General features: G+C 39.1%; 1 protein-coding gene across 1 annotated transcript; it reads right to left on the bottom strand.

Moving 5' to 3' along the window:
• Positions 1–1,146: 1,146 nt before the first annotated feature.
• Positions 1,147–12,482, bottom strand: arcn1b (archain 1b). Its single transcript, XM_023294942.3, has 10 exons — positions 12,315–12,482; positions 10,782–11,045; positions 9,262–9,441; positions 8,783–8,988; positions 8,521–8,682; positions 6,416–6,581; positions 5,189–5,336; positions 4,562–4,670; positions 3,957–4,161; positions 1,147–2,855 (listed from the first exon to the last, which is right to left on the bottom strand). The coding sequence occupies exons 1-10, from the start codon at positions 12,315–12,317 to the stop codon at positions 2,766–2,768; spliced, it is 1,533 nt and encodes a 510-aa protein (XP_023150710.1). The 5' UTR covers positions 12,318–12,482; the 3' UTR covers positions 1,147–2,765.
• Between the last annotated feature and the right edge of the window lie 2,155 nt (positions 12,483–14,637).

Genomic DNA, 14,637 nt, shown 5'->3' with positions numbered 1-14,637 from the left:
TTCGGGAACGTTGCTTTGACCTCTAAACTTCTGACATTGTAAGTAAAAAAGGGACTGTTGACACGTGAGGAAGTGTTTGTTTAACCTTTGACACCATGCTTTTGTGTACCTTTCCATGAGATCCGGTAGAGAAGGTTCCCAGAGGATGAATCCTTTTGATTTCAGTGATTCTGTGACTTTTGTCATGCACTACCATGAAAATAACATGTTTCATTTGCCCAGTACTTTCTGTAAAACTAATGAAATTTCCATCAGCCACAGATGTACTTTGTGTTTAGGGAATAAGAGTGAGTTAGCATGTTAACTCAGAATACTGAAACAGGGTAAATGTGATAAACATTAGCATGTTGTAGCACTGCCACTGTGAGAAAGTTAGCATGCCAACACTAGCATTTAGCTCAAAACTCAACTGTGTAGAAGAAAGAAAAGAAAGTCAAACATTTGGCTGAAGCTGCAGCAGGCAGTCTGCTGTCCTTTAAGGCCATTAGAACTATAATATACTGAAAGCTTAATATGGAATTTTTGTCCAACGATGGCCCCAAAATAAAGCCGACTGCAGCTTTAACTTGCTCACAGTTCATCAGTACAGCGCATGCAACTGCTGGCAAGAGGTTTCAAGTAGACATTGCTTCAATTTGAGAGGGTGTTAAACCGAAAGAGTTGGGAACCACTGGGACAATGAAGAGCAGACATGAGTCATGCATGCAGAAACCCAAATAGTGGCTGGGAGCTCCATGTTTGGTGTGACTTCTGTGGACCTCACACATGATGCTAATGAATGAGTGGAGAGGCTGAGTCCTTCTGTGGTTAGTCATCACATGAAACACAACCAAATGAAATACCTCAAATTTCAATCTCAAAAAAGATCATCTGGGAAATACAGGTTTAGTGAAGTTTAACATAATAGCGACATGGCTCATTTTGTAATGCACAGGAACCGCTTTTGTACCTTGCATGGAACACAAGAACATATCATTCCTAAATGACTAAATAAATCTACACCTACATGGATCTAAATTTATAAAACGCCCAGAGCCAGGGGAGCTTGTACTGCTACACTACACTTCCATTATTTATGATTAACAACTAGGTACATTCCTGGTGCTAATTAAGACAAGCCAATTAACACACAAACCCAAGTCAGACTTCCATTTTCAATAATACATTTTATTCCATTAAAGATTCTTTTTTTTTTCTAATTGTACTCTGGAATGTTAAGATTCCCCTTCAGCAATTTAGTTAAAAATGCTGTCTAGTCATTTTCAACCCCACGTCCACAACCACTGCTAAATTGAAATTTGGGGAGTACAAATGAAAAAACAAAAAAAAACAAAACATGAAAGACAAATGTTATATTTTGAATAATGTTGATGTACTATGAGAATGTAAGTAAAGGATGACTGGGTGGATGAACAGCAGTTTATTGCGAGGGCTCCCTGCTTACCTTGGATGTGAGGGGTTGAATATGAGGCCAGTGGTCTCTGATCCAGCACACATCCACTCCCAGCTCACATCTAAAGCCTCTTGTGGGACGTTAGATTAGGGGCTTGGATGTTGTTTCTGGGCCTCCTTCAAAGCATTTTTAAAGTCTGATATCTGAGGGCTGATCACTGGACTTAAATTGACCAGAGTGAAACACGGCGTCTCTTTTTTTTTGTTGACAAAGTGAGGAGTGGTTGTAATGGTGTTACTTACAAGAGAAAAAAAAAAAGATCATCAGAAAAAGTCAACAGATGAAACAGTCAAACGTATTTACTGGTAGGTAACTCTGCCCTGCAGCTGAGAATCCCTTACAAAGTCCTGCTCTTCGCTGTCAAATTTCTACATCCAGATTAGTGGTAAACAATGAAAAATTATACAGCAAACAGTAAAAAATACCAGAGTTTAAAATAAAAGGACAATTTTGCTGATGACAACCGCAGACAGTACGGACAATATACTGAGCACAGAGCCATTATGTTGCCTTTCAACGAAGAGCCGATGTCTACAAAAACTGAAAAATCAAGGAGTCTTCACAAGAAAGAAACAAAAACAGTCATCTGACGTGAGATATCAATAAAGCAAATCACAAGAGTTTAACGATTAAAGAATGACAGGCTTATGATTGAAACGGCTACAATTCTGCAGTTATTATGTATAAGATCTGAAAAGAAAAAAAAGAAACAAGAACCCCATTCAACAATCGATGAACATTGCAATGCAAGTGAAGACAGGTTGTGGAGGATGTTGGATTCTCGGGGGGTGGGGGCTAGGCGGGGGGATGCTAAACTGCCAGCGCTCACTCTAGTGGAGACTGATAGTGGCCTCAGGTCCCTGTTCTCCCTCTCTACCTCCTGGCAGGGTTTTACTGATAGACTGACAAGGAGACGGCTGCTGGCGTCTCCTGCACCCCCGCAGTCATCCTCTACTTAGTCTGAAGTCCTCTTTACAGTTCTGCTTGGCGAACACAACAGCATCAGTGTAGGTTTCTTTGTGTGTGTGTGTGTGTGTGTGTGTGTGTGTTTGTTGGTGTATCCTGTTCAATTAACTCTATATATAGATGAACTTCTCTCATACAAACATATAAATACACCACCGCTGCTCTGCTCCACCACAGGAAGAGGCTTCGCCAAAATGCTGACGTAGTCCTGTCGATGTACAGTCTCTCAAATAGTATACAGGGTGGGCAGGCAAGAAATCTTCAATCTTTCTCTGTAGCATAGATCTGGACTTTTTTTTGTTGGTGATTTTTATTTTTTGATTTTGTCGTTTCCTTTGAATATTTTTTACAGGATTTCGTATTTGTCGACAACAAAGGAGGTTTCTGATGAGAATCTAACGGAGCTGTCACCGTCTACGTGAGTCGCTTTGGTAACCTGGGGAGAAAGACAAGAGAGGTTTAATCACCTGCACATATGTTGTTTATCATATGGGACATTACTAAGCACAAAACATAGTCTGCAGTAGGTTTAAATCACTTCTGAGACCTTACTTTTATCAAATGGATTGAAAGAGCCGTTAAGCAGTATTGTTAATATGAGCAACACCATAAACATTAAAATCTTAACAGTACAAATCTCTCCTTTTTGTGTAGGAATATGGAAGATCTACGGTTGAGAAAATGTAGTGCTGTCTGACAGGAAGGTAAAACCATAAATATATTCTCAATTAGCACACTCAAACAGGTGTTGATGACTAGTGGACTTCTGTTTATTAGGTGGTTGAAATGCATTTTGCTGCTCACCCCATTCACATAGTTTAGCTACTTGGCTCCCCTTCTCCTAGCTGGGGTTGTGTTGACTGTGACCTACTGTAGGTAAAACACTGACTATAGATAAGTACCTCATACAGCAACACTTCAAAGAAACTCAGCTATCCTTTGTCAAGGGGAGGGTCGGTTTCATTCCAGTGTTCCTGTCCGTGCCTTCAAGTATTAACCTTATTAGCTGTGATAACTTACTGCTGATTGCATCACATTGAAAATCTGGTAACCAGCAGGAGGCTGTGTTTGTCAGAGGTAGAAAAGCTGTATTAGCCGTGGTATTCTTCACCACAAACATGGCTTCACTTCCTGAAAGCATCATAAAATGTAATATGATTTGGCCTGAGATCATGCTGGGATGCTTTTTGCAAACAGATCTTGGGCCAACACAACAAGAAATATATGCGTCATAATTTGATCAGCTTTAAATATTGCTGAGGGACTGTGTGAAGGTAAACAGCTGCAGCAAACAGAGACGTAAAGGTGCTGGTGACAGTCTAAAACTGATCAGCAGCAACATGCCATCTTTGTCTCATCTTTAACTTCCAGCTCAAACTATCTGATTACTGAACTGACTCAGATTCAGAAATAAGATCTTTAGGTGCAAAACAAATGGTGGCTCCACAGTTAAACACTGCTTTCATCACTACTAGTGAGACTACAGCCACGTTCTTGCAGATTCTGGTAAAAGACTCCATCCTCGTGAGTAACTCACCTGGATGTCGCAGTAGTTGCGCTTGGACACAAAGGACACATTGATAGGGAAGAAATCATTGGGCTGTCCAGCGATGCTGAACTCCAGGCTGCCGGTCTTGTTGTTGGCATCGATGACAGGTAGGCACCACTCCAGGATGTTTCGCCTGCTGTCGTGTTTGTACTCTCCATCCAGATCACCAATCACAGGAGCTCCCACCCCAGAGCTGAAGAGGAGCACAAACCAGTCAACACATCCAACATAACAAAGTTACATACTGACATGTATGTTGACGAGCTTTATTTATTCAGACAGTATATTTAGCCATCAGTTTGCTTTAACATGTTCATTTTACAACGCTACAGCCCCTCACAGCATACAGCTTCCTACTATATATACTATATGTTCACAATATTGGTTATTTAAACCTACAATGTAAACCTGTGTCTGCTAAACTAGATTTCAGACATTTCTTGGCTACAACACAGTGTAGCAACAGACAACCTGAGATCTGACAACTGTGAGAATTCAACACAGCAACTACGATTACAAACCATCACTTTCATTGCGTCACCAGGCCAGGACACAAACTCATGAAGACTGTAAAGATCTGTAGATGTACTCACGGTACAGGGATGCTGATGACCACGTCGTTGAGCTCAAGGCTCTCCTCCTGCAGCTCATATTCAATGTTGACATCACAGCCGGTACCGCTCTCTGAAGGCCAGCAGTTTACTGTGAGACAGAGAATCCAGTTGAGACTGCAGCAGGACACTGTTCTGCAGCGCTGCACTCTGACACCACAATGCTTGCATTATCACATGAAACACCAAAGCAATCACATCAAATAACTGAACAATTGATAGTCAGAAAATAGGTCAACAACTTTCTCTTCCATCAGATAATCTTACTTTTATTTAACACAGAAATATCATTTCTTCAGTGGGGAGATTTATTATATCATTTATCCTTTCATAAATTACAGAAAACTCAATAGACTGTGGTTTTGGTACACTGGTTGCTCTAAACATGAAGTCGCCACCCTGGTCTGTAGGGGACTATAAAAAAAAAGAGAGAGGCTTTTTTTGCTATTTTTGACATTTAACAGGCAAAAAATTAACCACCTAATCAAGATAATAATCATGGATTAACCGATAGAACAACAGTGGTTTGAGGAAACTCAGAAATAACCAGAGCAGAAGCATCACATCAGACTTTACTCAGATACACGAGCTGCATGTGTTAGGACTTACTGGTTAGAGGTATGAGGGACTCGTCTGTGGTCTGTAGTCTCCACTTCAGCACACCAACATCATTGTTGAGAGGGAAGGACTTCTCTGGGTTCTTCAGGCCAATAATGGAGTCAGATGTGAACAACTTCTTGTCCACGTTGGGATGTGTCTAAAAGGAAAGAGACACACAAATATCAAGTCATTATTAAGGGTGTTAAGTTTTATTTTCAGTCATTTTCCACGCTTTGGTATGTTTTATATTTTCATCCATGTTGTGTATTATAACTGGGCAGCATATTCACTGCATATGAATCTTGCTACTTTTCCTAATTTCATTTTATGAGCTGCAGCCAACAGTCCTGAGGATGAATGCAGCAAAAAGTAGGTAATCTGATTATCCTGTATCGTTGACATTCAATCCGCTTGTCTTCAGTGTCTCCATGGCCTCATTTGTGTTGTGAGTTAACAAGTGAGTCCTGACATTTGTCCTTCCTGCACAGTAAAGCAGTGCTCTTTAAAAAGTGTGCCAGCAGCCCTGTCTTGTGCCATCCACAGTCAAGAACGCAAAACACTTTCACACATTGTCTCTCAGACGCTTCAGTGTTGACATTATCTGATTTGAACAGCTTTGTTTGATTATGTGCAAATCCATTTCAATAAATCTGCTTTATTTACTAATGAGTGAACAGGGCAGCAACAGGTTAACACGTCAAACAGGGAGCTGCAGTTTCAGTATCTGTTTTGCTCCCATATTTGAAAAAACAAATGGTGGAATTAAATAAAATAAATTAAAATTCCCACCATCCTTCTCCTCCACCTGGTCTACTATTATTTAAATGCATGTGGATACATCATCATGCATTTATGACTGACATTTAGGGGTGTGACATTATTTTTATTTATCAGTAATAAAAACTGTAAGTGCACTTCATTGATTTTGTGATTCAGTACAGTGAGTTCCTATCATTTCCTTTTTATCTAATACATATCTACAATATCCTTTAATATAATTTACTTTTTGACATTTTGGCACAAAGTAATAGAACTTAACATCAAAAAAAATTTAAAACATGTAAAAATTTACAGGAGCTCACTGAATGACCAAATTATTGTTGCAGTTTATATAATCACAACTGTTTCTTAAGCCGGCAAAGATTCAACAGCTTGAAAGGTGATATTGGAATCTGTAGAATCCTCACACTACCTGGATGATGTAACAGTAAGTGTTGATGTCTGTGGTCGACCTACCTGCAGCTGCAACCCTTTGCTGTCATTATTGTTGATAACGAGGCGGATGCGTCCGTTTTTGTCGTCTGTGACTCGGAGCGTCACCATGCCCAGCACCTCCATGTTCTGTAGGCCGCCGTCACGGCCGCAGGTCAGCGAGATCTTCTCCTCCACACGCAGATGTACGCTGAGAAGGAAGCACATCCACTCAAACTTTAAGGAATGAATCAGCACACAGAAGATACTCTAAGCAGGTAATACTGAACTAAACCTTGGTCTGATTGTTGGAAGCATGTTATCAGAGTACTGCTGCTCCTAAGTGTTAGCAGCTACAACGACTGTCAGCTGATACACACTCCCTGTCTGTGCTAGTGTTTGAACTGTCTAGTTCAGTGTCAGCATGAGACTCAGGTAGCTAGCTAAACCAAACAACTGCACTGCACTCGTTTAATGCAAAACTTACAAGTAGTCAGCAAACACATTTGTAAATCCATCTAAACAAAAAAAAAAGCCTTCACCAGGTCGTGTAACCAGGTATTGCAGCAAATCTGCAGTACATTTGTGACATGAATGTCCCTCGTCATCTGCCTTAATGGTTCACCCTCTGAACCCCAAGTCATTTTTGGACCGTTTTTGCTCCTCTAACATTTTTACTCACTGTAGGTTCATTTTTTTTTCTTTAAGAATAGAATAGAATGCTTTTATTGTCATTATACACACACCATGTACAACGAAATTAAAATTTCACTGCAATATAAAGTCCTGTGCTTCATGAAAACAGCACAACTATGGCTAGAAATAGAGAAAACTCTAAAATGTCTTCTGTGCAGTATAAATAAGTTATCATTCTGGAATCAACATGTGCAATGTTTGTGCCACTAGTGACCACAAGTGATACCAATAATGGAAAAAAAATTAAAGAAAAGGTGACTACATACTACAGTTAATTTAATAATTCGTTTTTTCTACAGTCTCCTACCTTCTCTGTGTAAATGCAGCCTGCAGTTTAAATAGGACATGTAGAATAAAATGATTTTGAATTAATATCTCAGTTAGCTTAGCACTGGTCATTTTTCTCAACAAAACTCAACAACAGTTCTCAACAATGATTAGTTTAAGGACTGCTAGAAAGTGTCTTGCTATGAGGGTATAATTTTAGCGATTTTTAAACAAAAAAGCATGCTTTTCAAACCTGCAGGTTTGTTTTGGGGTTTAGAGGTGCAACATACATATGGCAATTATCAAATAATTATTCATTAACACCTCTATAGGGGATTACTTAACATGGAAACTATACAGAGCAGCCTATGAAATTATAACATTATAAAAGCTTGGTTGGATTTAAGAGTGTTCTGTTTGATTTCGGCCCAGCAGCATCACTATTTGTTCATCAAACAAGGTTACACTTATGTCATTTAATGCCATCTGATTGTGGAATTTGGCTCTATATGCTTTTTACCAATACTCTACCTTATTACTGAACTCTACCTTATTACTGATGGTTTTCGTACTTTGCAACTTATGTATAATTAAAAGAAACAGTATTCTGAGCTGATCAACCCAACAGAGCAGTTGTCCGGTGCTGAGCTGATTCAGAATGGACCTAATGTTCTTATTGTAAATGTTTTAGCTGTAAGATTTACATTTTAATGCCTTTGGCCATCATCTGTGATGAGAAAATATCACATTTCCACACAGTCAAAAAGCTTTAAAGCATGTGTCCCGGTCATTGTTCAGTCCTGAAATCCTTTGGGGTTTCTCTGTTATCCTGACATTTAGGGGCAGTGCTTGTCATGAATGCAAGTCAAACTTCACTTCAATATTCACTATGTAATAGATTTAAAACATGATGGAGCATAATCACATCAGAAACATGACTGTTACACAAGGAGGGAACCATGACTTTGTGAACCCACTGACACAACATTTTACACCCAGGGTACAACACACTGTATAATGTATGTCCTCAATTATAGTCTTTGCAAACTGCATTGCTTGAAATTTACCACAGTTGTTGGTCTCAAATCTCAGATTATATAAAGACTGGCAAAAAAAATAAATCATTGCTGTAAGGTACAAGACAGTAAGTGATCATTTTCATCAAACAGAGCAGGATGAGTCTGTACCTCTCCACATTGACTGGTGGTGGCAGAGCTTTAGATACGTCTGAGCCTCTCTTTCCTGAGGTGGGCATGATGGTTTCACCCTCGGACTTGAGCTTGTCAACAAAATTGTCCACTTCTTTTCCTTTAGCACCCAGTTTCAGAGCCTTACTGGGTCCACTTGGTCTGGACAGAAGAAAACACAATGCTTCATTAGTTTATTCAAAACTACAATGTTTGCCAGAAGTGTCTGTGCAGTTTAGTTGTGCATTTCTTGGAAGTGTACCTGACTGGAGCTGGTGTGATCTTGGGCTTCTCAGGCTCGACGATGGTGTCTGTGATGATGGACCCTGAGGACACGCTGGTCATGCCAGCGCTGCCGAAACCGCCAAACGCTGGCACCTTCTTCCCAGAGCGCTCAGCGTCCCTCCTGGCCTGCTGCAGCTCCTTGGCCTTCCTCCTCATCTCTGCCTTGGCCTCTCGTTCCTGGGTCTGTGGATTTGCAAAACACCATTTAACAGAGTTTTAAATTAGCTTTAAATATCTACAGTGCAGCTGCTTAATCTATCACGTGGTTTAATACATATTTTTGTACACCATGTAATCAAGCATATCCACTAATAATATTTCCTAATACGCATTTCTTTGTTTTTTCTTTGCAGTGTCCCCATAAATTTTAGTTTGCAGCAATAAACTAATTCCCTCTCTGGGACAACACACTTATCTGATATAATAAACCAGACAGAAGCATCTGTGTGATCTCACCTCTCTGACAGCACGGAAAACCTTCTCCTCATGGGAGTCCATCTCTGTGAAGGTGCGGATCTGTGCCAGGTTGACATTCTCTCTGTAGCCTAGTGCCACAATCTCATCAAAGGCGAAGATCAAGTCAAAACAGTGCTCCGATATTTCACTCTCCTCCAGCACGCGACAGTACTCTGGGATCTGAAATGGTACGGAAGAGAAATTAACATCAGAAGACTGAACCGGTGCAAACATTTAAACCCTGGGTGCACCCTGCAGTAGGCAAGAGATGGGAACTGGTGTGACAGCTACACTCACCACAGTGTATCTGATCCTCAACAACAATACTGTGATCATTTCAATGAAGAAACTTTATCAATACTGCTTATTTAATGGTATAAATGCACTTTCAACTATTCCTGACAGGCTGTTAGCTATTTGTAATAAAATGACAGGTGTAGTGATCATTCTTCAACCAGTCATCGCATGCATGAAATAACACAGCACATCTGGACAACATGGCTGAAAAAATTCAAACTGCAATTTGTTTCATTTCACAATTTCAACTCCAAGCACATATACGCCTTTCACCTGAAACTAAAGCTATACGAGCAACATAACAAAATGAAAATACCTAAATGAATACTGTAAATATTGAGAAAAAAAAAACACAGAGCAGCTGTGCAACAAAACAACATTGTAATTATATTAAGTCATCTTATACTGAGGCCAATATGGTTCGCAACACTGTCGCATCACTGTTGTCTGCTGCAGCTGCCATTATTCAGGAACATTTCACAGACTAAAGCTCATACATGCAGGCATCTCCCAGGAAACAGCCACAGTTAATGTTACAGTTGTGACTTGGGAGAAATACTTCTTACAGCATGCTGCTGTTGTTTGATAGACAAAGGAAGCACATATCTCTGTTTTTCAGTTTAGGCTTCCCCCCAACCTTTCCACATTAGAGAAGAAGTGAGAAGATATCCAAACAAAATGAACCCGGATCCAATTTCAATGTTAGTATTTTCAGAAAGTGTTTGTATTATAGGAAAGGTGTTTAGTTACACTTTCTGACAACCTATGCAATAAATAAAGTGAAATAGTCCAGGAAGTCAAACATGTGTCTTATTTGATTAACAAAAACTCTTGGCAAAAAACAAAACAGAGGAAGATAGTGCACAATGGATTACTATTATTAAAATACACCGTACAAACTGTTGGACATGTACAATTTAATACACAGCGGATACTAGATTATTATTATGCACTGTAACCATGATGGTTGATTCGTATTTGAACAATTAAAACCTACAGATCTTTATTTTCTTTATAAGAATTACTGTCCTATATCTAACATATTTGATGAATATCATGTGATGTATTAGACCAGAGTTAGCTTAAAGCTACTTGTCATTCCTTCTTTGTGTTAGCATACACACAACCATGTGATAATGTTGACATTACAACTTACTTATGACATACACCCTATAGAAACGTATTTTGAGTATTGTACTAAAGCCAGCTCCGTGTTTCCTTACCACACGGGAGAAGAGTCTGAGTGTCTCCAGGTCCTCCAGGATGTTGCTGTTCTTGGTGGTGATGAGGACCATGTAGAGTTTCTCCAGTGGCTGGTACACATAGCGAACACTGTCTGTTTCCACAAAGGTGTGCTGCTTGCCCGTGTTCATCAGTTTAGGAAACGCAGCCAGGAGTCCTTCAATTCGTGTCCGGGTCATTTCCACAAACTGCCGCGATACGATGGCCTTGCCGGCCTTGGTGCACACCGCCGCTGCCAACAGCACCTTGGGGTGAAAAAAACACAACTGTTATGCTGCCTGCTGACCTTACAACACATAACATAGCCATTCTATGAGCATTCAGATACTGAAAATGATATGGCTGAAAAAAATTAAGGAGAAAATCTGGCTCACAATTCCCTGTTTTATTCACTTTGTCAGAAATCACACAGAGTTTGGCTCTTTCGTAGGAGAACAAGGCTCACAAAGTTCAATAGCAGAAAAATTCATAGTCTTAAAATTGTGAGGTACACAACTCAAAGCTTGAACAAATCTTGACAGTATCCTTTCCAATTCGGCTTAGGCTATTCAGCAGGCATTTCACTTCGTACTATTGATTCACAGTGTTCAGAGCCACCTACTATGTTGACTCTTGGTGCAGGAGGACTGTAGGAGTATTTAGCTGGCAGGTAGCTATGAGCCGGACGTTTTATCGAAATAACTGCAGCAGCACAGATATTATGCACGCCGAATTTGACAATGGTGAAAAGCGATGAAGAATACCTTAAATCTTTTAAATGGTTCGTGTTTGTGTCAGCAAAGGAGCAAATGCAACTTTAAACCATTCAGATTTTGACTCGTGTTTGCTGTGGTGTTCATCACACTGACATGGACAGCTATCGTTCATTTCTACAGCAGAAAACTAACTTATATGAAATGGTAAGATTCGTGTGATATTAGCAATCTGAGCAGGATCGCCATAAATAAAGTAGATTTCAGTCTGGTTAATGAATGAAGGAAGTACAATGATTCCACGTTGACAATGGCCCGACCGCAGCGATCTGAACTTGATGAAGACAAGAAACAGCTGCAGTTAACAAAGTCACCGCCGCTGGCTAACAATAATGATCATACAAATGTACTCATGGTAAAGGCTTGATTGAGAATGACACTCCGTGTTATCTGACTGAGAACAAGCTGACAGCAGGTAGCGTTAGCTCGGGTCCAGCTAGTGACAGGAGATAACTAGCGCTAGCTTGTAAAGCTAGTTAACGTCAGCAATGTCTGAACACTGCACGCCGCGTATCCAGCTGCAATTTCACTCTATACAGTAAAAATGTGATTGATTTACTCGATGACAGCAACTGAATTTAACATTAACGTTGTCAGTGCAGTGTAAAGCACCGCCTGTAGTTCCTCTTCTTTCGCTCTTGGAGAGGAGAAGCTAGCTGACTGGTAGCTAGCTTTAGCTAGCAGCAGGTTAGCCAATGTTATGATAAATGCTAGGCCCGATAAAAGGCAACAAAACTACCTTGGTTTTCGACTGTCACTCACCATTTTGGTCTCTCTCTATGGTGCAACGATCTTCAGTCTCTCGTGTTTGTAGCTTTGGTGATTTCTGGTCACTCTAATAGCTAGGTGGAGCGCCCAGCTGACTAGAAGTTGTGTGATTGTTAGTTAGCAATATGGCAGCAGCACAGAGCCACGTCTCCACCGGAAGAGCAGCGCTGGATCAGCCCACCGTGGAAACCAGTGACGTGGGCCCCAAAATGTTGGCCTGGTTGCATAAACACGGTACGAGGAGCACATCCACACCTCTATTCTTCTTATTTAGAGCTCAGAGATGGTGCCAAACTTAAAAAGACCTCCACATGTCTGCCGCTCAGCTTTCTGTCGTCTGAGCTACAGAACAAAAGTCTGTGATCAGAGGAGAAGCACGTGATAAACCTGAATGATACACATCCTAATGAAGTTTATCTTCTGACAGATTCTACTATATTTAAGATTAAGTCGATATGATGGACCTTATTAACAATTATCTTCTTTTTCTAACTATATATATATATATATATATATATATATATATATATATATATATATATATATATATATATATATATATACACATATATATATATATATATATATATATATATAAATAAAAAAAAATTATTATTTTTTTTATATATACATTACATCTCTACATTTTATAGGCCAAACAACTAATCTATAAATCAAGAAAAAAGTCAACACAGTAACCAACCAGTAAAATAATCAGAATTTGCAGCTCTGATACAGAACACCATGTGATCATGCATTTTTGCAATACATACATCTACATTTCACATGTTGCAATTTGAAATATGATTAAAAGAATTGATATTAACTTAAGAACAAGTCCAGGGTAAACTACACAATGATTCATCGAATGGTATATTTCAAAACGGAGTTAACACAGTGGATAAAGATAATTTTTTAAATACTTAAACAGTTGTAACTTTCATTAAAAAAATGAATGTAGACTGAATTGAATTTGAATTGAATCTACAAATACAAACTTCTTTGCATAATTAGAGGAGAACAAGTGTGTGAAATATGATAAAGCATGAGGTAAAAGATTAAAATTTATGTGACAGAATACAAAAAGATTTTGCCATGACAAAAACACGCAAGGAAACAGTCATCAATAAGTAGCCCTGATGTGTGTCATAATGGAAACATTTGAGACTGGTTGCACATAAAGTGTTACTGTAGTGTGTTTAAACATTAAGACCTCTTTCTTGATTCATTCTGTTTTTGAGAACTATTGAGATTGTCACAGCTCTTTATTAACCACAAAGATGAAGAAACATCAAAGCCAGAGAAAACACTGGTCCTGAATAACAAAATGTTGTTTCTTCAGATGTGCCTTAATGTGACCTTGGATTGTTCTTATCAAGACTTCATTATAAACCGGGCAAAAGTTTTTCTCATACAGTGTTTTAACTATAAGTGACTGGTTTGTGCTCAGAAACTGAAACGGAAAGTTTGTCTGACAATACGCACGACGTAAGACAGTCCTTGTATCAAAATCTAGCTGGCTGTTATTTTTATTTTAGGTTATATGTTGCATATCCCCAAAGTATGTATGAAATTAAATTCCCTCGTCGCAAGTCAGAGGTAGGTAATACTCCAGCAGAGAAAACACAGAAGAACTGTACCTGCTGCACAAACACTGTGGGGAATGTAGCTTCAATAAATCTATCACATAGTAAACATTCTGAGAAGTCCCAGTATGAAACCAACAGGTATAAATAGAAAAATGAATGGTGGTTGAATTCAATCTAGTTCCTTCAGTTTTGGCTATTGGCATTTTCTGTGTGCTTAAACATTAAGTCAAGTCACCGTTATTTATATAGCATATTTAAAACAACAGCTGTTGAGCCAAAGCATGTGGCAGAAGAATAAAATAGCAAATGTACCAGACAATTTTAAATATTAAGATTAAGACTCTACATTATTGTTTATCATGTGAATTTACCTGAGTAATTAAAATATTGTGGTACCTACAGTGTATGTACAGTGATGGTCAAAAGTTTGGGTTCACCCGGACAATTTCATGTTTTCCATGAAAACTCACACTTTTATTCATGTGCTATCATAATTACACAGGTTTTTTCTAATTATCAGTTAGCCTTTCAACACCATTAACTAACACAATGTAGCATTAGAACACAGGAGTGATGGTTGCTGGAAATGTTCCTCTGTACCCCTATGTAGATATTCCATTAAAAATCAGCCGTTTCCAGCTAGAATAGTCATTTACCACATTAACAATGTCTAGACTGGATTTCTGATTCATTTAATGTTATCCTCACTGAAAAAAACTGCTTTAAAA

This window comes from Amphiprion ocellaris, chromosome 7, assembly GCF_022539595.1.
Source record: "Amphiprion ocellaris isolate individual 3 ecotype Okinawa chromosome 7, ASM2253959v1, whole genome shotgun sequence".
Taxonomy (NCBI): Eukaryota; Metazoa; Chordata; class Actinopteri; family Pomacentridae; genus Amphiprion; species Amphiprion ocellaris.
This window is presented reverse-complemented; position numbering and strand designations above follow the sequence as displayed.

Bases quoted from the DNA above. Each gene is read 5' to 3' on its own strand.
- arcn1b (XM_023294942.3), bottom strand. The intron at 9,442-10,781 runs GTAAGGAAACAC...GTACCATTTCAG, and splicing joins TCAGACTCTTCTCCCGTGTG to ATCCCAGAGTACTGTCGCGT. The intron at 6,582-8,520 runs GTACAGACTCAT...CTTCCTTCTCAG, and splicing joins CCACCAGTCAATGTGGAGAG to CGTACATCTGCGTGTGGAGG.